The sequence below is a fragment of the Centruroides vittatus genome, unplaced genomic scaffold, assembly GCF_030686945.1.
Source record: "Centruroides vittatus isolate TY-2023 unplaced genomic scaffold, ASM3068694v2 contig_361, whole genome shotgun sequence".
Taxonomy (NCBI): domain Eukaryota; kingdom Metazoa; phylum Arthropoda; class Arachnida; order Scorpiones; family Buthidae; genus Centruroides; species Centruroides vittatus.
The window spans coordinates 89,644-114,295 of NW_027122185.1; the positions used below are offsets into that span (position 1 = coordinate 89,644).

Sequence of the window (24,652 nt, forward strand, 5' to 3'; positions counted from 1 at the left end):
TTTAAAAATCTAGAATTTTAATTAATCTAGTAATCAGTTTCCTGTTTTAGTCCTTCCACTTGGTTTTGGTTTAATTTTTAATAAATTATGCAAATATTGTAAGATTTACATACAAACCCTTGGCATTGATGCATAGAAACTGTATCACTGTTGATCATTTATACATTGTATTCATTATTTCTGTAATTATAGATTCATTGAAGAGTGTACGTCTGATTTCGCATCTATGGATGCAGAGTCTATGGATTTTTAGTCATAAAGCAACATAAATAGCATTATGACAGACTGCTGTCATGATGATTATTATTTATTACAATGAACTTTAATGTTAAACAAGAACTGATAGTTTTATAATATGATATTTTTAATAGTATAATTTGTCAAGGATTATCATTGTATTTTCTTTTTATATTTTTAACAGAAAGTATTTATCAAATTAGTATAATGAATAATTTTAATTAAATCAGCTGAAAATAAATTATATTTCAGTTAGTTTTAATATTTAAATATTGAAATATTAAAAATAATTTAGTAATTTAAATATCAGGTATTTCATTTAGGAAAAAATAAATATTTAATTACTACAATAATTTATCAGAAAGATTGCATTTTTACTATATTATTCATATTTACAGATGATTCTATTTTTAGTGATATTACAACTTCAAAAATTTTTAGTTATAGAAACCATTTATATAGCTTGTCATATTATACAAGATACTTTATCACAAAATTATGGAAACATTATATTTCTTAATAAAAGTATTGTTGGTAATAAGTTACAAAAAAGTTTCAATAAACAGCAGTTTTGCTGTTTTGTGTGAGTTGGGATAAAACAATATCAGAATATAAAATTCATAGCTCCTTAGATAGCTTTAAGAGATCATTTTACAAAAGACCTGCAAAACACCTACACCAGCATACTTCAAAATAACATATTTTTTACTGATGTTTTCATCTGTTTATAACAGACACCTTCATGTATATATAATGCAGAAATTTATATATAATTTTATATAATTTAATTTTAAGAGGATTGTAATAATTTTAGATGTTTAAAAACAATGTTGATTAATATGTAAATAAATAAATAAGTGTGTCATCAAATGGCGTGCCAACGAGTACTGTACATAACTAAGTACTAAATTTTTAATTTATTTTCCAGTAATAGAGGATATATTTTGATTGCTAGAACAAAGCAATCTTTTAAGAGCTCACAATATAATCTCACTTAGTACATTAATTTGATTTGTTTAATTTGTAACTATTAATGTAAAAATTTCTTTAGTGAAAATAACTGAAATTTTTATTTTGAGTAGATTACATGGTATTTTTTTAAAATATGTATTATTAGATTGCATTTTTTTTAGTTGAGTTATTTAAAGTTTAGTTATATATTATATATAATTTTTGTTATAGCATAATTTTAAATTTTTAAGTTATATTGTAACAAAAATTATATATATAGTCAAACCCCATCATTGCAGTATGCTAAGTCTACGTTAATGCAAAGTAGATTTGCAATCCTATGAATGAGGATAAGCATTTCAATGTTAATAGGTTTGGTTAATAGAGAATATCAATTAATATGTAGTAGGAAATGTTTCATGATCTGAATTCAATAACAATTTATCATTTAATGTGAACATATTGTTTCTAGCTTTCTAGAAATCACCTGAGCCAAAGAGACAAATTATGAGTCACATCATGACTGGTGGCACATTTTTCAACTTTAAACATTGCCACAATGCTATTGACATCCATGTTATCATCCTTGGTGGCAATGGTGTGGCAAATACCTGCAATGTTGTTTACTCCAACTCAAAAATTACACCTTGTCTTATAGTTGGTGCTTTGTACACCTTGTGACAATGTTGAACAATTAGTTAAGACTGTTGATGTGTGCATTAGAAATTGGAAGTTAACAGGATTGAGAGATTTTCAATTAAAAATCCATAATTTACAAAATATTTCTTATTTTTAATTGTTTTAATAACGGCAATAATGAAACAAATATTGATATTAAATGCTTTTCCCCCATCCTGTGGGCACTTAGAGGGACTTTTTATCAGATCTGTTGTAGGTTTGGCCAGGCTCATAGTAGAGGTGGTTGGGTGGTGAGGGATGGGTTCTACATTTCAGAAGAGGTCTGTACCAGATAAATTGCTGGGGGTTTTCAACTTGTCTAGATCTTCTAGTACAGTAGCCAATGCCTTAACCATCTCATCTATCTGGCAGTACTAAATTTTGTAATTTTTAATTTAAAAAATAGCTGTTTCCATTGAATTCAGACAAATAAATTATTTTTAAATGTTTAACTTTTATGCATATCCAAGTCCTGGATTCAGTTTGGCAGCTAAGTGAGCCTGTTATATCCAGTAATTTGGCATTCTGCCAACTCTGAACAATGTTGAAAAACAAGCATTGATTTTTTCTTTATGTTGCTATAAAGATGTACTGTACATCCCCATGCACCTATGTACAGTGTTTTCTATCTTGAAGCCACTGTATCTGAATAAAAGTGAACGTTTGTAAGTATATTAATGTGTCAGTGTTAATTTTTAACATATTTGGGCATAAAATACTGAAATAACAGAGAAAATTGTTTTTTTTTCCACCTGATGGTATAACCATTGACTTTTTGTAAAGTTTGCTTAATACAAATCTTGTTAATACAGAGTACTAATTTTTCAGTCCTTTCATCTTTGTATTAATGGAATTTGACTGTATATGGTTAAAAATACATGTAATCTATGTTACACTGTTTGCATAAAATTTTATCTGAAAGAATTATGTTCTGATCAAAAAACTTTGATAATACTATTGGGCATGATGATAATACTGCAAGCCAAAAGTTGTAAAGAGTGGCATCAGGAAGTGAAATTGTTGCACCTGTATTATAGTAACCTTTATGTCTGGGACAGTCCATTTGTATGATTTATATTTTCAAAAAGTATGTTAGTCTGGTACATGGATTTTGAGTGCATCAGGAAGGAAACAAGGATTACTACAATAATGAATCTGTTTAAAACTGATTGAGCTGTGATCCAGTTTCTTATTGTGAGGTTTGTAGTGCAACTGAATTCTACTTATGACATTTGCTGTATCAAATGTTGTATATTTGAATATTTTAAAATTATGCAATTGAATGAAGTGGAAAGTAACAAAAATAATAGTAATATTAATTTTGTTATTTTCAAGATTTAACTCTCCTAGATAACTTTTGAAATTTAAATTTATTATGGATTTAAAAATATATGAGTAAAAATGTATTATTTACATTTATCTAATTTGGTATAATATTTTCACAGAATTGCCATTTACTTGAAAAAATGGATTTAGAAGAATGTGTGTCTGTAAGTATATTAATATGTCAGTATTAAAATAATAATTTTTTTAATATATTGCAACACTTCTTTTTTCCAGGTTTTTTTAAAAAATACAATACTGATGATCTTAGAAATTGTATATTTTTTACATTCTATAATTTCAATTTTTTAAGCTTTATTATATCAAAATGTTATATAAATTTTTTCCATAATTTTCTGTTTTTTTTTAATATCAAATCCCTATTTGAAAAAGTTTTATTGCAATAGTATTGTTTAAAACTTCTTCATTTTAGAAATTGTATTACAGTATACTTTCCCTAATCAGAAACTAATTATTGTACAGGGTTATCTAGATTAGTGAAAAGTTTGGATTAACAGGGTTATTTATAAAGCAAAGGAAGTTAAGGAGGACTATATACAAATACCAAGTATCCCTAAAAGAGTATAGTGATTTTAAAGTTGTCTATTTCCAATATTTTTTAGTTTAAATCAAGAATATCTCCAAGTTTTGAGTATTCTATCTAATGGATTGCTTTTTTTTTTCATGGATCTTGACTTTATCATCACCACAATTTGTTAGAAAACTGGTGTTCCCTCAATTACATAATGATTCTTCTAATTACATTTTCCAACAAGGAGCATTACCCTATTTTAATCTTGATTGATATATTTTACTAAGGGCTCAGTTCAATTCCCTTTAGAAGTCTTAGTGATATAAAATGTCAGATATCTTTTATATAATACTTGTAGTTCTTAATGATCTCTCCTATAATTTTTCACGTAAACAATTAATATTAGTTTTAAACTTTTATTTTTGAATGTATTTTAAAATAAAAATGTAAAAATGTACTTGTAATTTAAAAAATAATTTGCAACTGTCAGTAAAAGAAGTAAAAATTTGTAATTGGTCTTTTCTTTGGTCTACTGCAGTCATGCACAATGCTGAAGCAGACTGGATCAAAGAGGAGAGTGGAGACATGCAGGAAACACTTAGTATGAATTGTTTACGATTGCCATTCAAGATCAGGTCATAAACACTAAAAACTATAGAAAACACATCCTGAAAGATACACCACTAATAAATGACTCTTGCAGAAAATGCCACATTCTGCCAGAAACAATACAACGTATAACTTCTGGTTGCAATCTCTTAGCACAAACACACTGTTTACATAGGCATAATTAAATAGCAAATACAGGGGTACAAAAGTAGGTATACAGTTGTTGTTATGAAAAAAAAGAGAGAGAGAAAATAGGAAGAAAAAATATTTATTTTTATGTACAGATTAAATCGCAAATAAGGAATACAACTAATAAAAGGTGATAAAAAAATAATAATAATGAACACCAAACATTTGTATTTCTCAGATTCTCAACTGTATACCTACTTTTGCACACCCCCCGTATAATACACTAAGAGCTTGCACACAAACACGGATTATTAAATATCCAGGTACTTTACTACAAATATATACCATAGGCAGTTTTAGAAAATGATACACACAAAATATACTACAACAGAGCCATAATCACAGATAAAACAATTCATTACAATACACCTGACATCACTCTCATTGACAAATGCAGTAAGATTGCTGATGTGAAATTCGGGTTTTATCTAGTTTTTCCGAATTAATTATTCTTATGATTTTAGAAGTGAACAACTGAATTTGTGGGAAATATAATTTGTAACATTGTAGATTGTACACTCAATATCCGAATTCATCATTCTTCCGTCCTAACAATGATCTCGTGACTGTTTCCACGGCGAATCTATAAAAACTGCATCTTTTTCCCCCCCTCAGGGAAGTCTCTTTCGATCTGCCAGTCGTATGTGCTCGTGGACGAGCCACGAATTAATTGTTCATTGGAGTCACAAAACTTTGACCTAGTGCCTATAATTTTGGATATTCCGTCGTCTACAGACTTTGCCAAGAGGTATGAAAATGACTTATGTAAACTCTCTCTTGATTTCTCCCCCTATGCGTAATTGAGAGTTAGAATTGTAGCTTAGTGAACTTAGAATTGTAATTAAATTTTTCGTTGATTTTAATAAATATTGTTTGTTATTAAACATGGTGTCTTTACTCGACTGTTGTCTATGCCTTTTCGTCGACCCCATCTCACCTCCCCTCCACTTGCGTAATGCATAACAAAATGTAACAGCCATCTTTGACAAGTGAGTAGGTCAACGACTTGTTGCCGGAAGGAGTAGTTCGACTTCTTCCGACACTCCCTGGGCTCACACTTATATAATAGACATCTCTGTTGCAAACACTCATAACATAAAAAATGCTCACACTGAAAAAATCAACAAGTACACTTCACTCATTCAAGAAATAAGACAGATGTGGTGGATGGATAAGCTATTTATTGTACCTTTGTCCTCTCTTCTACTGGTGTTATACCACATACATTACACAAAGTCTACAAACATTAAACCTTAGTAAAAACTTATGCAGTGAAACCTCTATTAATGGACACTCCCAAATAGCAGACACCTCTACTTAATGGACATTTTTTACAATATCCAGACTCTTCAAATAAGACATCTGTTATATTCACCTCTAAGTAATAGATGCCATCATCCATAACCTATCTTATGAAAACACAAAGTCCCACATTCAATATTCTGAAATAATTAATTATGTATGAAATATTTTAAAACAAACAGAAAATCAGTTCAAATACTCTTTCAGAGGAAGAATTTTGACCTTAGGTGTTGAATAAAGATTAGCTTAAAATAGGAATAGGGGGAGGGTAGGTTGTAAAAAGCCAAACAATACTCTCTATCTGTTTGACAACTTTAACTAGATTAGTGTTTTCTATCATAACTTATTGTCATACATATTAATGTTGTTAAACTTCTGTCTTATTGTTGGAATTAAGCTTACATTACCAAGAAACCATAAATTTTTCTGAAGTTATTCATTCATTCAACAAGAACTGTAGTACAGTAGTAATGAAAAAAAAACAGTTTTAAGGTTAAGACAATAGCACTAATTTGGTGAAAATTCAATGATCATGTTACAAAGACAATCTGCCAGCCACTTTAAAGTGTAGAAAAATATTCAGTTTTCTCAAATTTTTTGATATAATTTCTTGATATAAATTTTTTGATATAAATCTTAGCAGTTTGGTGGTGACTAAAGTAATTTTTTTATATATCGCTTATTGAAAACAGCAAAAATGTTTGAAAGATTACACCTACCTGATAATGAAAAAGCAGACAAATCCCTATATCAATTTTTATTAGTTGCTTAGATCATAAATGCAAGAATATTGAATACATTTTTTACCCCTTGGAAGTGGCTAGAAAATTGCTTTTGTAACTTGTCATTCGAACTCTCATCGCCTAAACCCTTCTGTTCATAATAACAGTTGCATTTTTTTTTTTTTTTCATTATTTCCACTCAGGTCATTTTTTGATGAATTAATAATTAATGAACATTTACATTTTGTTGTAATTTTTATGTTCCATTTAATTAAAATATCTGTTTGCTAACACAAAATAAACTGTCGAATACAACACTGTTAAAAGGTTTTTGTTGTGACGTTGCATCTGTTTGCTATTTAGAATTCAATTAAAATGTGATTTTTACAGCTGAAAAGATAAATAATATACTGTATATATATATTAATTATATATTCTATGTATACTTTTTGGTATTTTCATATTCTTAATGCAAATTTGATGATTTTGTAATTATTATATTCTTCTTTTTTTAATGACCAGGTTAAAATACAATATGGCCACTGGCTTGTACCTCTGAATAGTGGACAAACTTCTCAGTCCTGAATGGTTTCTGCTATTCAGAGATTATATACACAGCACTATAGAAAGTTGCAATATTGAACACATGTCACTTGTTAGGAAGTTTCTAGATGTTGACACACACACACCAATAACACAGCTTATTACCGAAACAAGTGTAAAATTAATATAATAATTAAAATTAATAATAGTAATAATAATAATAATAATTATTATTATTTAGATAATAATTATTATTATCTAATACTATATATCTAAATAAATATAATAATAATAATATTATTATTATTATTATTATTATTATATATTTATTTAGATAATAATTATTATTATTATTTAGATAAATCACCATTTATATGTTCTTATTTTAAGTAATATATTAAAATGTGATAAGATCATTTATTGTTCATAAGATTATTTGTGTAAAAACTTAAATTAGTTCACTATATATGTTTGTGCAAGGCTTAAGAAAACCACATTCAAAGTTGATCTTTAACTATAACAACAAAAAGAATCAGTGAATAGCATTTGTATATTTATTTATTTTTACATTTCTATTATATAAGTAACTTTCAATTGAGTTTTTAAAGAAATTCTTTTTATACAGTACATAGAACTTTTCATTACAAATTTTATTTTACTTTATTTATGCTAATAAGTTTTTTTATACTTAACATAAATTGAAAAATTATTTAAATTGATTGTTAAAATTGCATGTTTAAGAATGAATCTTCTGAAATATAGTTGTAAGCTTTTTGCCCAGACGGTTGTATGAACAGTTAGCAGTATATACCCATGTAATCGTTAAGTTAAATATTGCAGATATCTGTATTTATGTAATTGTGGCTGAAGAGGGTCTAGTAGAGACCAAAATGCATCCTACAAACAAAATCAATCTCCTTTTTTTGACATGATTTTGATTTTCTTGGTTTCATTACAATTTGATAAGCCTTGTACGGTTTGATCCACCAATTGGTTATTTGAAAAAATTATTTAATTTCTGAAATGTATTTCTATTTTATGGAATTTTTTTTTTTTTTTGCATGTTTTCTCAAAGGTGACTGTGGGTAAATCATGCCTACACAACATTTCAGTCATTTTTATATACTGTAATGGTTATTTGGTTTTAATATGCTTATCAACAACAGCCCATTTTTTTAAATAATAAGAAAGAACTTAACACACATTTCTGAAAAAGTTGGAAAAACTACATGCCTTTGGATATAAAACGATTCAAGAATATCCATCACTCTATTGTGCTTCTCAAACTTCATTTTCTGATAAGTAGATTTTTAATAAAGGAAAACTTCTGACGAACCCCCTTGACTAAATTAAATGATTATTATTTTTATGTATTCTAAGTGTTTTTGTTTAAAAATTTATAATTTAATTTAAGTAATTTTATATTTTTTAATTTAAACTTTGGTTTGCATTTTTAATGAAGATAAATATTACAAGAAGCATTTTATTGTTTTTATTTTATTTCACAATATAAGAGTATTACTTTTTTATCTGGAAACTCAAGGATTCCTACTAACACATTTGCAGACTCCATGGGATTTATGGAATATATAGGTTGAGAAACTGCGTTACTTGTATAATCTTCGGTACAAAAATTTCTAGAGTTCACCACTAGTTGAAACTATGTAATCTGAGACTCTGGGAATAAAATTACTACATTTCTGATAAAAGTGTATTTATAAATAATTTTTGTGTATAAAATATTACTTTTGAAAAAATACAGCACTTTTGTCAGAACTCTATTATACACACAATCTCTCCCAAACTGACTGTAATAAGATCCATATTAGTTGCATTACTCCTTTCTGCATCAATATTCAGAAGTCAAGACTGTGATAAATGATTATTTTTAACTTTCTCTTATATCAAAAGGGATGGAAACTACTAATGGAAATTAGACAGTGTCAATTGCAAATTTGTAAAAGACGACAAAAAATTTTAGCTTTAATTCCATTTAAAAATATCAAATGGACTGTAGAGCAAGCTTTTAAACATGACATATATGGTAAAAAGTAAGAAATAAATGGAAAATACTAAAAATTGCTAATACAGTAAGACCCCTCTTAATGCGAGGATGCGTTCCTAGATGACAAAGCGTTAAATGAGGTTATTTTAACATAGAGTAAATAGAGATAGGGGAACATGCAACCAAAAATAAACAAATTTTTACAAGTTATTTTTATATTAATTTGTATAGTAATATATGTTAAATAACACATAAACATATGCACACAGAAATGTAAAGTTCATTTTTTGTGACAAAGGTCCTGATTTTTTCTGAAATTTTTTTTTTTGCAATAAAGTCGTAAAGTTTCATTTGTTGCTTTTTTCTTTTCTTAAACAAATGTCGGTAGCAGAAGATCACATCCAAAATGCTTTGTTTTGCTTTTGCATTCTTTTCAAAATCTGGATCATTCTCTACAATTTGATCAATGATTTCGGTTATTGTTATCAAACTTTTACTAAGGAAATCTGTAGAGAAATTTTTTGGGATCTTCATTTTCAGAATCATTATTTCTCAGTTCTACATGAATTCCTTGTTCTGCTGGTTCTTGAAGGTCATCGTTGGTAAGGCTCTCACTAGAAACCTGCAGTAACTCTTTAATGTCCTGGTTGTCTACATCTCCTAGTTTTGCTGTATCGATTAGGTTAAGTTTGGTTAACCTAACGATACAGAGATAGGCTCTTCTTGTTGAGAACTCTTGGATACCTTTGGCCATAACTTCTTTCACACTTTGTTCATGCATTTATCAGTTAATTCTTGCCAAGCAAAGTCGATATTGCCTATGGCATCCATGATGTTATATTTTTTCCAAAATTGCATAGGTTTAAAGAAAGTACATCATTTTCCCGCCTTTTTCTGATTGGTTTATGTTAGTAAATAATTGTATTATATATGAATCAGTGAAATGCCGCAATAATTTAAATCAGCGTAAATTTTGAGCTTTTCTTTAGGCTTTGAGCAGACTGTGTTATATCAAGTCAGTATTAAGCAAGGCAGCATTAAGTGGGGTTTTACTGTATTTTCAATTTTGAGTCATTACTGATAAAATTTATTTCACATATTCAAAATGATTGCAAAAATAACAATTCAGAAGTAAATGAGAAATTTTGTATTCAAATTCATTTATAAATAGTTTTAGTAGGTTCTCATATGTTCCAATTTGTTCAGGACAGTCTTTGATTTCTTGTTTTTAAACTCAAAAATAGGATAAAATTTTAAATAGCCATTTTAAAGATTATCTTATGCAATGTAATCAATTTATAGTTCAATATATAAATAATTTTTAACTATTTTTACTAATATTTAACTAATAATTATTTTTAGACCCATTTTTCATTCACTCTTAAAAACTATCCTAGTTTGAATAGTAGTCATGCTAGTACTTTTAATTAGCATATTCCAGTACTTAAAATGCATAAAGTTTTTTTGCGTATATTTACTATAGTTTGAAACTTTTATGCAATTTTTAAAAATTTTGATAATATATTTGAAAATATTCCAAATAACATAATTTTTTTAAAATGTATTCTTAATAAATTCATTGCTGACAGAATAAAAAAAGTATTTTTCATATTATCAATAATAAAATGAAAAGTGTGATTCGTTAGCATATTAATGATAATTTGAATTAAGAACAAAATAATAACAATAATTTTATGGAATTTTTAACTGATGTTTTATATTTATAGCTTTCTTTTGAATTTTAAAATTTAATATAATTTTTTGTATATTGATAAAAGAAAGATATGTGATAGAAAGTAATATTACTAATCACGACAAGAAAATTAAATTAACAAAAATAAAATTTGAATTATTAAAAAAAAATAAGAATATATGTTAAGTAAGTTAAGAAACTGTAAATGATAACATCACTTGCATTTAATAAAATAGCGTACTTAACCCAAAAAAAAACTGAATTTATCTTATCTTGTGGTTCAAATACAGTAAAAACCTGTCTATGGCGACCTACCACAGTTCTTTTAAAAAGTGGTCTTTTAGACAGGTGGTGCTGTAATACCGCATTTCCGTACATATTTTGCACACTTTTTAGCCATTTCCACTAAGCAAAACTCAAGGTGAGCAAAAATAAGCAAATTTTTTTCAATGATAGAGCTGTTTTGGTACTGTACCGTATTTTATTCTTATCGGATAACTTGATTTACAGGAGTCGTCGTGATTTTATAAGACAGATTTCATACCAATATTTTAAAGATTAATACAGTACTCGCATTTTCTCGATTATAATGCACATTTTCTTTTTTCTGACTTAATTAATTCAACTTGGTTCTTTTCATTCGCTCCTCAGTTACATGTATTACGAAATTGATATACGAGCGTCCATCACTTTGGTTTTGGTTTGCGTTAGTTTTATCTTATTTTAACTTTAAAAATAATGTATTTTTTAATATTTAATATTTTCTTAAGTACAATAAGAAAAATTTTTAATTAATAATAGAATGATTTTATTATTTTTTCTCATAATACAATTTCATTTCTGCAATTGTCCAATGACAATCGTGGAATCAATAAAGGAAGGTTGCCTGTAAAACTGATTTTTGCATTAATGCGTTTATTGTTTTTGAATATTTTGTGTGTGAAAATTACTTGGATATTATTTTTCTAAAAATATCGTGGAAATAAGGTAGGTTGATACAGAAACTATTTATCACACATGTACTGTATATGAACGTAAAAAAAATAATAAATAAATAAAATAAATTTTATTAAACGATGAGATCAGTTGATTAATTGTATCGTGTACAATATTTTATGCCCCTAAGAAAAATACTGTAGGTCTGCGGTAAAATAAATTTCATTTTCCCACAGTTAAACTTTGCCGCTAATTGCCATTGTGATAAACCATTTTCACTTTCTCTGATAACTTTAACACGATCTTTTAACAACAGCTTTTTTGCATTTCTTTCATTTTTCGGACAATTTTGAACAAACTGAAATGAATTTCCTTTGTTGCTAGACTAATTTATTAGCACCTGCACCTAATTTCAAGGGTGGGAGAAGTGCAAGGTGGGTTCAAACAAGAGTTTAGACCCGATATATTTGTGGAAGTGGTCGCTTATTACAGTTGCTGTATGTTGTTTCGGACCAAAAATCGATGCCCGCAGTCGCGTTACACAGGTGGTCGTTTAATACAGGTAACTTATACAAAGACTATGTATAAACTATTTCGTGCCAGAAATTTTTGCCCATTTTGACAGGTGCCCGTTGAATGCAGGTGGTCGCATAAGCAGTTTTCACTGTATTTGTATATAGTTAAAAAAAATAATAATAGGAGTAATTGTTATTAGAATTAATGTCTTTAAATATTTAAAAGATACCCATTATTTTTTAATGATAATTTTTCTTGCTAAATTAATGAGACTTGTTTAATGAAATATTTAACGAGAGAGTTATAGATTACTAATAATGGTAATGTGAGGAATAATTTTAAAAATCAAATGACTGATAACGATATTTTATTCATTCATTACTTTATATCTACTAATGATATATTTGGTGACTTGATAATATTTTGAAAGTGTTTCAAATGTATAAATTTTTGATAATGTTTCTAATCTTGTTTTTTTTTGTTAAATCTGATGTTTATCAGATTAGAATATAAATAGATGTAATATAAATTGGTTTTTGTTTTTTTTTTAATATACATTATTTATTATTATTCCATGATTTATAATTATCTTTTCATTTTTAAATAATGATATATAGTTCTATATATATATATAATGTATTAAAAACAATATTAAATAGTTTATTTTAATCTGATTTAAACTTCATAAATTTTAAAACACTTTTTTTCTTTGATTTTAATAGATCACTGACAATACATTGTGCTATCTTTCTGCTGGCTGCCCTAACTTAGAAAAATTGGTGAGTATTATTAATTTATTTATTAATAGCAATAATTTAAAATGTTACAAATTGAATAATAATTTCAATATTTTTATTAGAATTAATAAAAAAATTTGCTGTATACAAAGTATAAATATCCATTGCATATAACAATCATAGCTGCTTATTGTATATAGCTAATATTTCTTTTAGTGTATTTTAATTATTTTACATTGTAAATGTTTCAATATTCACAATGTAAAACTTCTTTAAACAAAAGGCTTGAAAGTTTTTGTTTAAAAAAGTTATATACAAAATTTATTTACTTATATTAAAAATGTCAGTCACAAATTATAGTCAAAGTTCATTATTCTGTTTCTTCTGGCATCATGGACCTTCAAGGCCCCACAATCCTTCTCCAACTCATTTGGTCTACAGCCTGCCTCTTTCAATCTTCGATTCCGAGGTCTTGAAGATCTTCAGTGACCCCATCTATCCACCTTTTCCTGGTACGACTTCTTCATCTCTTCCCTTTCCCCCTCATAGTGGAACCCTCTTGATGCTGTTGCCATTGTAGGTAGCCTTATGACGTGACCTAGCCACTGTAATCTTCTGGTAGGATTCTCCCTTTTTAGAAATAACCATGTATTTAGTCTTCTCTTCATTGATGATCAGACCCATGCTCTTTACGGCTGTTGCTAATTTTGATGTTAATCTCGTCACCTCCCTTTGAGGTGCTCCCATTATGATAATGTCATCTGCATATGCTAGTAGTGATAGTTTGTCTCTTGAGTTATTTTCATTTATTGTCTATCTCCTGGGCCATTCTGACTACTTTTTCTGGAGTGATGTTAAAGAAAAAAGGAGACAGGACATCTCCATGTTTCAGTCCTGTTTTGCTCTGAAAGCTGTATGACCTTGTGGTCCTGGTTTTTATTGTATATCACACCTCATTAATGCAAATTTTTCCAATTTTGGAGAGTTTGTCTGGTACCTCTACACTGATTGCCTGTGAATGCTGCTGTTTGAAAATTGATGACAGCAGGTGTGTGTCGATATTGTATTCCCAGTTCTTCTCAAGAACCTGTCATAATGTCTTCACTAAGATTTGATCAGTTGTGGATCTATTTTTTTGAAAACCAGTTTGATATTCACCTATGATTCCCTCCATGTATGGAGTCAATCTCCTCATAACTAGAGATTACACGATCTTGTATGTCACCTGGAGTAGGGAGATCCCTCCTGTAGTTTTTACACTCCATTTTATCTCCTTATGGATAGGGATTATGCCTGCTTCCTTCCATTCCATTGGCATTCTGTCCTCCTCCAGATCTGCAGAATTAGATTATGGATTGTCTTTGTAAGCTGCTTTCATGAGCTTTGGTTTGATATTGTCAGTCTCTGCAGCTTTATGGTTATGGAGATTTTGTATGATAACCTGAACTTCACTCTGAGTAGGTTCTTTAACTTCTGGTTGAACAGTGTGTTCTGGGGAATGTAGCTGGGGTCGTGGAGCCCAGACAGTTCAGGAGATCCTGAAAATATTCTTTCTATCTTTTGGAAACTTCCTGTTTGTTGGCTAACAACCTCCCACGTGCATCCTTGATGACCAGGGGTTGTGGTCAATATATGTTATGTAGAGTCTTAATGTCCCTGAAGAAGCCTCTTACTTTCTGCTTCTTATAACTATTCTCTGCTTCCTCAATCAAATCTGTGAGAAATTACCTTTTCTGCTGTCTAATAGTCGTCTTAGAATGTTTTGATGCCTCATAATATTGGTATTTGATATGTAGGTCTTCTGGGATGTCAAGCCAATTCATTCTTGCTTTCTTTTTTGATTTACCACTTCCTCACATATGCTGTTAAACCATGGTTTCCTTGGCTTGTATTCTCTAGGTAAGGTTTTTATGGTTACCTTTAAGATGGATGTACACATTGCCTTCCAGCTTGGTCCATTTCCATCTCTTCCATCGTATTCAATTCTAGAGCCTTTCCCATTTCTTCCTAGTATTGTTGCCTGATGTTATGAGTTTGTGTGCATTGCATGAGAAACAATGGTTTTACTTGTCCTTCTTCATTACCCTCTTGCTGACTCTCAACAGGAAGTGATCTGCTTCTGCTCCTCTGAGACTATGTATGTTTTTTATGCTATTTTGATATCTCTGGTTAATGAGTATATGATCTATTTGATTCTGAGTTTTGCCATCTGGGGATACTCATGTTTGTTTGTGAATGTTTTTTATAGGGAAATTAATACTATTGATTATCTGATCTTCAGTGCTGGCTAGGTTGATAAGTCGCTCTCCATTGGTTGTCTCATGCAGGCTCTCCTTTCCTATGTTGGTTGGAAGCACTGCTCTTTGTCTATTTTAGCATTAAGGTCTCCAAGAAGCATCACTGTTATGTGTTGGAACCCTGCCAGTGTGTTCTCCAGCTATTCAAAGAATTTCTTTGTTTCCTCTGTCGCTGACTTCGGTAGGAGTGTGGGCATTGACCATTGTGGTGTTCGTAATGAGAGGTACATGATCCTGCGAGCGGAATGGTACAAAATAAAACTTAATATAAAGTAGTTTTATTCTCTCTGAACAGGTTCTTTACATAGGATCCCAACTTTACAACTTCCAGAATTTAATATATACAGGCATTAAATGTTTGTCCTCAAAAACAGTTATCTTGCACACACGTGACAATCTGACGAGGACCGTATTCACTTACACTAACTTATACTAACTTAAAACTAAAAAAAAATGGAAGAATAGAAGAAATAAAGAAAGATAAGGAAAGTAGTAGAAATATCCGGGTTTCTTTGCGATGTGTCTTTTGGTGGGAAACAGCTTCGGACCTCCCTCTTTTTTTTATTTTCGTTTGTAGCCCTTTTCCTTGTAGACCTTTCGTCTATAATCTTTTTCTTTCGGACTGAGTCGTCTTTCCTCGATGATCTCTCTCTGCACTTTATCGTCTTAGATCACCTTTCTCCCTTTCTGGAGCACTCACTCTTTCACCTCCTACTTCTTCGGGATTTCAACCCAGAATGGCACTCTTTCTGTCTGTTTTGCTTCAGGGCCTCACTCCCTCTTTTGTTCTTACTATCGAGGGAAAGATAATCCTCCCCCAAGGGCAAAAGAGTTAGACAAAGAAAGTTCTAGAAAGAGCTAGACAAAGAAACAAAGAAAATCTAAGACTAATTCAATATAAAATATACAAAATATACAATATCATGGCCGACGGCCACACCAGTGTGATATTAAACTACCAGCCTCTCATTCTGAGCTTGGAAATCCTCTCAGAAATGCATTCAATTGCCAAGATCAAGTCCCGTATATGCTCAGCTATGATGAAACCCATGCCTAGTTCATGTCTAGTATTTCCTCCATATAGGATCATCATGTTCTCCAAAATGATTGTCATCCCCCACCCATCATATTTCTTGGATGGCTGTGATATTCATCTTATATCTCTAGTTCTTCTATTACCCTTCTTAAGTGCTCCTGCTCTATAAAGGCTTCTTACATTTCAGGTTCCTATGTTTAATCTGTTTTTCCAGTTTACTTGTAAAATTCCCTCTAATTGCTGTCTAGTTGTTTTCTTGTGACTGTTTCATAATTGTCCTGCTGTTTTTTATATAGTGGGATTGTTAGCCCCATGCACAACCCCCAACCTGAGGACCAAGGTATCTCTCTTCATCTGTTCTTCTCTCTCCTTTGACCTTTCTGGATAGGAAGCCTTACCATTAGCTACACTACTGCCAGCATAGCCCTCAGGGTCCTTGAGAAATACAAGCCCCATAACCATGACAAGGTGGAGATACCAATAGTGGAGTCATTATTCTTCACCCTCTGAAAAATATCTGATGATCCAACTGCTTTTCAGAGAGTGCTGGATAAAATAATTCAATCATTATCATCTCAAGAATAATTAGGAAGGGCCCACAAGTGTAATTCAGTGAACTGTAAATAGTTTATGTTGTACTGTGCTGAATGAACGCTGCTTTGTTAGAGCTTAGCACATGTCTTTTGTATCCAGTAATGTCACGACTAATATATTTTTTCACAGATCAGTGCAGGGGAAATGCACTTAAAAATAGGTTTCTCATATTCAGAGTGTAGCTTTTCTGAACTGTGTATTTACAGAACATGTCTCAAAAATAAATAATGCAATATATGCATATGAATTGTTGTGAATGTTGATTTTGTACAATGAAATTTTTATTAACATTTTTGTGAGTTTTTCAGTTAATCTAAGACAGTATAACCAGGCGCTGTATCAGTTTCAGACTGACAAGAGTGTGCATAAAATAAACCTAATCCTATAGCAGTGACTGCTGGTACAAAATGTATAGCAATGTCTGTAACATTCAGATTGTGTGTAACTTATTGAGTAATGTAAAAATAGTGTCTAGAAATCTGATATTTTCAATAATTTGGCACCATCTGATCTAACAGGTTCCAGATTAATGAACTACTGTAATAAGTCAATTATAAACAATGATGATTTTACAAATTTTATAAAAATATTAGACATATTTTTTTATAATTATGACACAATTATACTAGTAGCCCGGGATGCCCCCTAGTGGGCGTTTTAACAGTATTACAAATTTCTATGAGGCATGTTTAATGCACTTAATATATGAAAGTTGTGCGCGCTTAATTTTTAAAAGTTTGATGCACTTAATCTATCTTCTATATATATAACCCATTCAACAGGTGTCCGTTTTTCCTTCCGTCCATCCGTCCGTTCGTGCCATGAAAGGTTTCTATTATTATATTAAAATATTAGCTTAACTATTTCACTTATCGTTTTGTCGTAGCGGTTCAAATCTATCCGGTTTTTTGTTATTCGCCCCCTAGTGAACATTACAGGCATTCCGTGACAGTAATAAATTCCTATTACAAATATACTGAATTATTTATATTGTTATATTGACCAAATAATAATGTATTGGCCAAATGAAGAATAATAATTTATATTGTTAATTTAAATAATAATTAAAATTGTTAATTTAATTTGAATGTTTGAAATATGACACACGATAGGGGCACCTCTAGTGTCGGTTATCAAACGGTTACGGGATGGACGGACGGAAGGAAGGACGGACACCTGTTGAATGGGTTATATATATAGATATAACAAATGACATTATAATAGAATTTTTATGTAAAAATTTATTAAGTAATAAATGCACTATATACTGGATAATTTACAAAACACTTATGCAACCAAAAATCCAGCTTGTGAAACACAAAATGATGGAGAAAAACAAATGTTTTCAATTACCTTTAGCAATCATCTTTAAGTTAAAAAATGTATTAGGAAACAGGTATCTGAATAGAATGAGCGATGGAATGTAATAATTTAAAATATAAAACAAGTGTCTGATTGGTGGTCAGTAGTCACATTTGTATCAGAATGTAAATATCAAGATGTAAAAGTAATACTAAATATCCAATAATGCCCTCCAAACTGAGGATAATGTGTTTTTAAAAATTTATTGTTAGTGTGTTAGATTAATGTTTTTTATTTTCCTTTACAGAGTCTGTCTCATTGTGAATTAATAACAGATGAAGGTATCCATCATCTTGGAACCAGTCCATGTTCTTCAGAACATTTGAATGTTCTCGAATTAGACAATTGTCCTTTAATTACTGATGCTTCCCTAGATCACTTGATAACTTGCCATAGTCTTCAACGCATTGAATTATATGATTGCCAGCTGATTACAAGAGCTGGAATCCGTCGTTTGAGGGTATGTGAATATATGTATATCTATTTTAAAAGTAATTGATATTGTAATTAGTTTATTTTTATTAATTATTGTGCAATCTGGAAAATACAGGTTACGTTCTTTATAAACCAATGTGATTTTTATTAAACTGCCATATGATGAACAAAAACAATCAGTAAACAATTTAAGAATAGTGTTGATTAATAAGCAGTTTCCTTTACAGTCATCAATGATCCTCAAGACTGTTTGAAGTCAGTCTTGTAGATATTAAATTTTTTTTTTTTTTTTTGCAAAAACTCCAATTTAGCAATTAAATGCAATACTGTTTTCTAAAGGATCAAGGAATGCATTAAAAATTTAATTATTGCAGCAAAAAATGTATTTATGTTGAAACTTTTTTAATAACACAGTCCTATATTTAACTATTTGATTACAAGAATATTCAGAAATTTATCAATGACTTGTAGAACAATGAACTATATTTATAAGAATATAATCTTAATGGAATATGATGCATATAAAAATATTTTTATTTTTGTGTTCAAAAAATAAATTGCTTTAGAATTTGAATGCTGTCACATTCTATTTCAAACTTGCAATGTCTAGAAGTATAGAAAATTTTGAATTAAGTCCAAAAGATTCAAACATTCTCATGACTACTTTTATGATATAATTGAACATATAATTAATTCAATAACCTGTGAAAAATAATGTAAAAAATGGTATTGGGGAGAAAGCATTTATCAAGATGATATTTCAAATTTCATTTTATTTAAGTTTCTGCTGTCATATTTAAATTATTTTAAACTTGCATTTATATAATTATCATCATATTGTGTTCATTTTACTTATAAATACATTTTATTAACTTTATTGATTTAGAAATATAAAACACATGTAACTGGATAAAATAGTAAAAAGAAATACAATCAACCTTTAAAATCAAGCATAGATTTTTAATAAACTAAGTTTTTCTGCTACATTAGTAGCCATCATCCAGTTTAAATATAATGTTTGAGAACATACGTCACAAGTTATGGAATGTTTGTTTATTAAGAATTTGTGCTAGATTTTAAAGTTTATGTATTTTTTTTTACAATTATGAAATAAAAGGTTAAATTTTTGCCCTATTCAAATTTTTATTGAATGCTTTTGTAACAGTAATGGCTAGATATATGGAGTAGTATATAATTTTTAATAAAACTTAAAAATTTTTTCATAACTTTTAAAGATGTTTGTCTATTGTTTGTCTTATCAATAAATATCTTTTTAAATCACTGATGTTAATTATACTTATAATTAGGCAACTGTAGAATTATGCAAAATAATATAGAAATTGCTTTAAAAATTTTATAGTAACTTTAACATGCTGTCATGTTTGAATAATAAAAAATATGATTATTTATTTCAGAGCCATCTTCCCGATCTACGAGTGCATGCTTATTTTGCACCAGTAACTCCACCACCTTCGGCAGGGGGAGGTCGTCCACGATATTGTCGATGTTGTGTCGTCTTATGAGATCAATTTTATTCATCCTACGATAAAAAGAAAAAAACTAGGTGCATTCCAATGATCTAATTCTCTGTGTTGCAGTATGCACTGCATTATACACTGGCACAGAGATCAATTTTATTTCCTAAGATTGTTAATTTATTACCATATGCAATATTGGCAAATTTTGTCATATCAACAATTATTTCCATAAGATAAAAATATATTGGAAATAACAATCATGAAAAAGTATTTGTGATAGAAATGTTTAAAGGAAAGTGAAAACAGCTTGCAATGGACTTACGCGATGCTTAGATACGAGAAATTAACAATGAAATTTTGCTGATAATTATTCCTGATATACGATCTTTACAAGAATTATCCACAAATTTCCATATGTAATTATAAAGTTTTATTTATATCAACTAAGGAATGTTGGAAGAACAAAATGATAAGTTTTATAATCATAAACTTTAAATATTATATCCAAAAAAAAATATCATATTTGAATTTATAAGTTGCTTGTGAAAGTTGTGAATATGTTGTAGTATATTATTATTGTAATCAGTAAGAAATTAAAAAATATAACATGCTTTTTACAACATATATATATATATGAAATTTGAATTTTAAATTTTTTGTTATTGAATAAAAAATTGGTATGATTATTAAATTGTGAACAGTAATGATTTATTTCAAAATAATATTTAATAAAATTAGGAGTAAAATATGAAAAACAATTTTCATTTAAGGCTGATTTATAGCCTTTTTGGTTATACACGTGATCTCAGCAGATGGCATTATAAATTTCATGCATTTTCTATGGGAAATACTTTGGGCAGTTATATCCAAACAATTTTTTACTGGAGAATCCTATTTAATCTGTATATTAAAGTGCAGTTTAGAATTTTGAAAATTGAATTTATTAATTTTCTATAACTTTAAAAATTCATAGAAAATTAAAAAATTCAATTTTCAAAATTCTGAACTATACATTAATAGAGAATTAAATAGGATACTAATTCAAAAAACTTCTTGTTTAGTTCTATTTTCTTCCATTTTCAATTTTTTGCAAAGGATTTTCCCCATAGAAAAAGCAATAAAAATTTAATTCTATCTGTTGGAGATTGTAACCTCCTCGGTTACGGATGCAATCAGCCTTAAGCTTATTTTCATACATTGATATTTTTCGATAACTTTAAAAATTGCTTGAATATATTTAAATTAATATGCTACAGAGTTTCACTTTCACAAAAAAAAAAAAAAAAGTTAAATTGCTGCTGTTCTTATTTTGATAAAAATCATTTTATATTTTTTAATATATTATATTTTTAATATCAAGTATTATATTTTAAAACTTATATTAATTTTGATTATCAGACATGGAACAATTAACATTATCTATTAATATTTGAAAAATCAATTACAGCATGTATTATTTTTATTTTATATATAAAACTTTTTATTAATAAAATTCAGATGTTTAAAATTTAGTATTATATGATGCCAGATGTCAAATTAATATTGAATTAAAATAAGACTTAATTTTCGCTCGGTAAATTGGGAATATTTTTACGTTAGAAAATAAGTCATTAAAACATTATTATTATTTGAACAAATACATTCTTAGTTAAACAATTTTTAATGTAAATTTGTTTATTGATTTATGATAGATTTGCTTAATATTAATTTCATATGGAAAAATTCATATTCAATAAAATTTTCTTAAGATAATTCAAGTAGCTATTACAGTAAACGTTTATGATTATTGATAAGTGCTATAATATAATAACTGCATTTTTTTAAATTGGTAACAAATTTCGAGATTAATCTATGCTAATTATATAAGAAAACTGCTATTTGTAATTGTTATATCCTAGTATTAGATAAATTTTATATTTAATACGAATTTCTGTTGTTTTTCATATTGTTTTAGAATATAAAAATTGTAAACAAGTTTGATGTAATAAGCAAGTGTCTGACAGTTTTTTCATAAACAGAAATACTCAAATGTATTGTTTTTATATTATAATTTTTAAATTAAAGAAGTCAATATTTCAAGCAAAAAAGAATTACAAATGGGTAAATTCTATTACAAGACAAGATATATTAGAGTTAATGAGCAATTGTTATTTATTGCGACATCACCACAATGCCGGGTTTAAATTTTTAATCATATTTTTAATTTATTCAATTTTAAATATGTCCTCCATCTCCAATTTGTAGTGTCTTGCCCCTGTACATCACACCCTTCCTGCTGGTCATCTATTTAACTCCATTTGGGAAAATTTTTGAATTGAATTCTGATTTAGACTGGAAGTCACATGAACTTATATAGTTAATCCGGGTCTCCTGCTCCTGAGCTCTCCGTACCAGGTCTTGACTTTCGTCTATCTAACACTGTTTTCACGGACAGACGACAGTGGGAATTTATAAGTCTAAAAATTGCAGCCCAATTAAAGTATTCTGCATATTACAGAAAGATTAAATTCAAGATCTATTTGAGCAAATGTATTTTATCTGATTATTGATTTCTTCAGCTGGATGAACATGTATTTGTATATAGGCTGTATTAAAGGCAAGTAATTTATTTTATAAAGTAATAGTGAATTGCCTTTAATTATCTTTATTATTATTATTAAGTTACTTTATAAAATAAAATTAATATAAATAATCAAATTTTTCTGATAGTTTTTTTTTTCCCTTCTCATCATTCATTGTTTGTTGTTGAATATTGTGGTTTAATTGGAGAAAGGAGAGATGAAGTTCATATTTATGAACCTCTCAAACCTGACGTTTATTAATCCAAGACAAACAATTGTCGTAATGCATCGGGCTATTTTTCCGCTACTATTAATTAAATTTTAAGTCATTTTTTACTTGAGGTAGGCCTTAGGTGCCATCTCTTATTAAATTTAATAATTATAATTTACTAAATAATTTAGAATATTCTGGAAGAAAATAATCGGTCGAGCGGGACTCAAGCCCTCAACTCCCACTTACCACGTATATGCATTGCCAGTTATGCTACCTGGACTTCTGAATAATTCTCTGCTTCCAGACATATTTAACTTTAGATATAACCATCCATGGTTACTCATGGTGCTATGGGCGTAGGAGTCATCCCCACTCATCCCTGATGAGTTTATTTAAAATGTTCCTAAGGAGGAGAGGAACTTTCAAGGACACATGCTGACACACTCCAACCATCAGTGGAGTGTGTCAGTGTTCTTCTTATAAGACATTTCCACAAGAAAGAAATAGTATTAAAATGCATCATTATAGTACAGCATTCACAGAAAAGCAAATTTCTTTTCATGAAACACATACGTGGTACAATCCAAAAGTTTGGGGACTGCAGTAATCTATGACAACAAAAGCACGTATTTGAAGTTACAGCATATGAAATGGATTCTACCAAACCACCTCTACGCGTTTAGGTTAATTTCACCCACGTCATGTGATTAAACTGCGAGCGCTGCTGTTTTTTTCCAGAGATAGTTACCTTTGTTCTGCGACGTAATAAAAGTGGAGTTTCAAGAACAACCTCCAACATTTTGACTTTGCCATGGTAGAATCACCGTACACCTAGCAATTTTAAAGTCTTTGTAGGTGTTTTACCTAAACGCTGACAAAATTTAATGTTGGAGGTTGTTCTCGAAACTCCACTTTTATTACATCGCAGAACAAAGGTAACTATCTCCGGAAAAAAACAGCAGCGCTCGCGGTTTAATCACGTGACGTGGGTGAAATTAACCCGAACGCATAGAGGTGGTTTGGTAGAATCCATTTCATACGCTGTAACTTCAAATACATGCTTCTGTTGTCATAGATTACTGCAGTCCCAAAATTTTTGGATTGTACCACGTATATATTGCTGCTAAGTTCTATTGTTTAAAAGTTCACATTGCATTTTCATACAAAAAATTTTTCTAGCTTCCTTTTTCTTTCAAAAAAATATTTTAATACGAATTTAGTGAGGGTCTTCGCCCGTCCAGAATCTCATATTAAAATATGAAAAATCTGAAGTGTGCTTTAAGACAGATTTTCCACAAGAAAGTGATAATTAGGAATGGATGAATTAGAGCAGCGGTTCCCAACTTATTTTTATCGCACAACCCTTTTCACCTTACTAAGAAATGTTGGAACCCTGACAATTTTTAATGATTATAGATAAACAGCAAATAGAAACACTAAAACAATTTATTGAAAATGCAAAAAGAAATATTTGCTTTCCATAAGTAATAAAAAAGAAAGATTAATAAATTCAAACTGGTCATTAATGTGGAGGGTTAAACTTCTTTTCTTTCAATATTTTAAACAGTGCTATGCCTGGATTTGCTTCAGTCTCTTTTGTCACTTGAAACATTCAATGTACAGTGGGTGATCGGTTAACGAACATGACCCATTCCAAGACTTTGTTCGCTATCTGAATTGTTCGTTAACCAATTATCGATTT

General features: G+C 29.2%; 1 protein-coding gene across 1 annotated transcript in view; it reads left to right on the top strand.

The window, feature by feature from the left end:
* Positions 1-21,129, top strand: part of LOC136975000 (F-box/LRR-repeat protein 20) — a 68,221-nt gene extending 47,092 nt beyond the window's left edge. The window contains exons 12-15 of the mRNA XM_067269990.1: positions 3,312-3,356; positions 12,959-13,015; positions 18,510-18,722; positions 20,113-21,129. Of these exons, the coding sequence (XP_067126091.1) occupies positions 3,312-3,356; positions 12,959-13,015; positions 18,510-18,722; positions 20,113-20,220 (423 nt within the window). The 3' untranslated portion in view covers positions 20,221-21,129. The remainder of the gene's footprint in view (positions 1-3,311; positions 3,357-12,958; positions 13,016-18,509; positions 18,723-20,112) is intronic.
* The last annotated feature ends 3,523 nt before the right edge of the window (positions 21,130-24,652 follow it).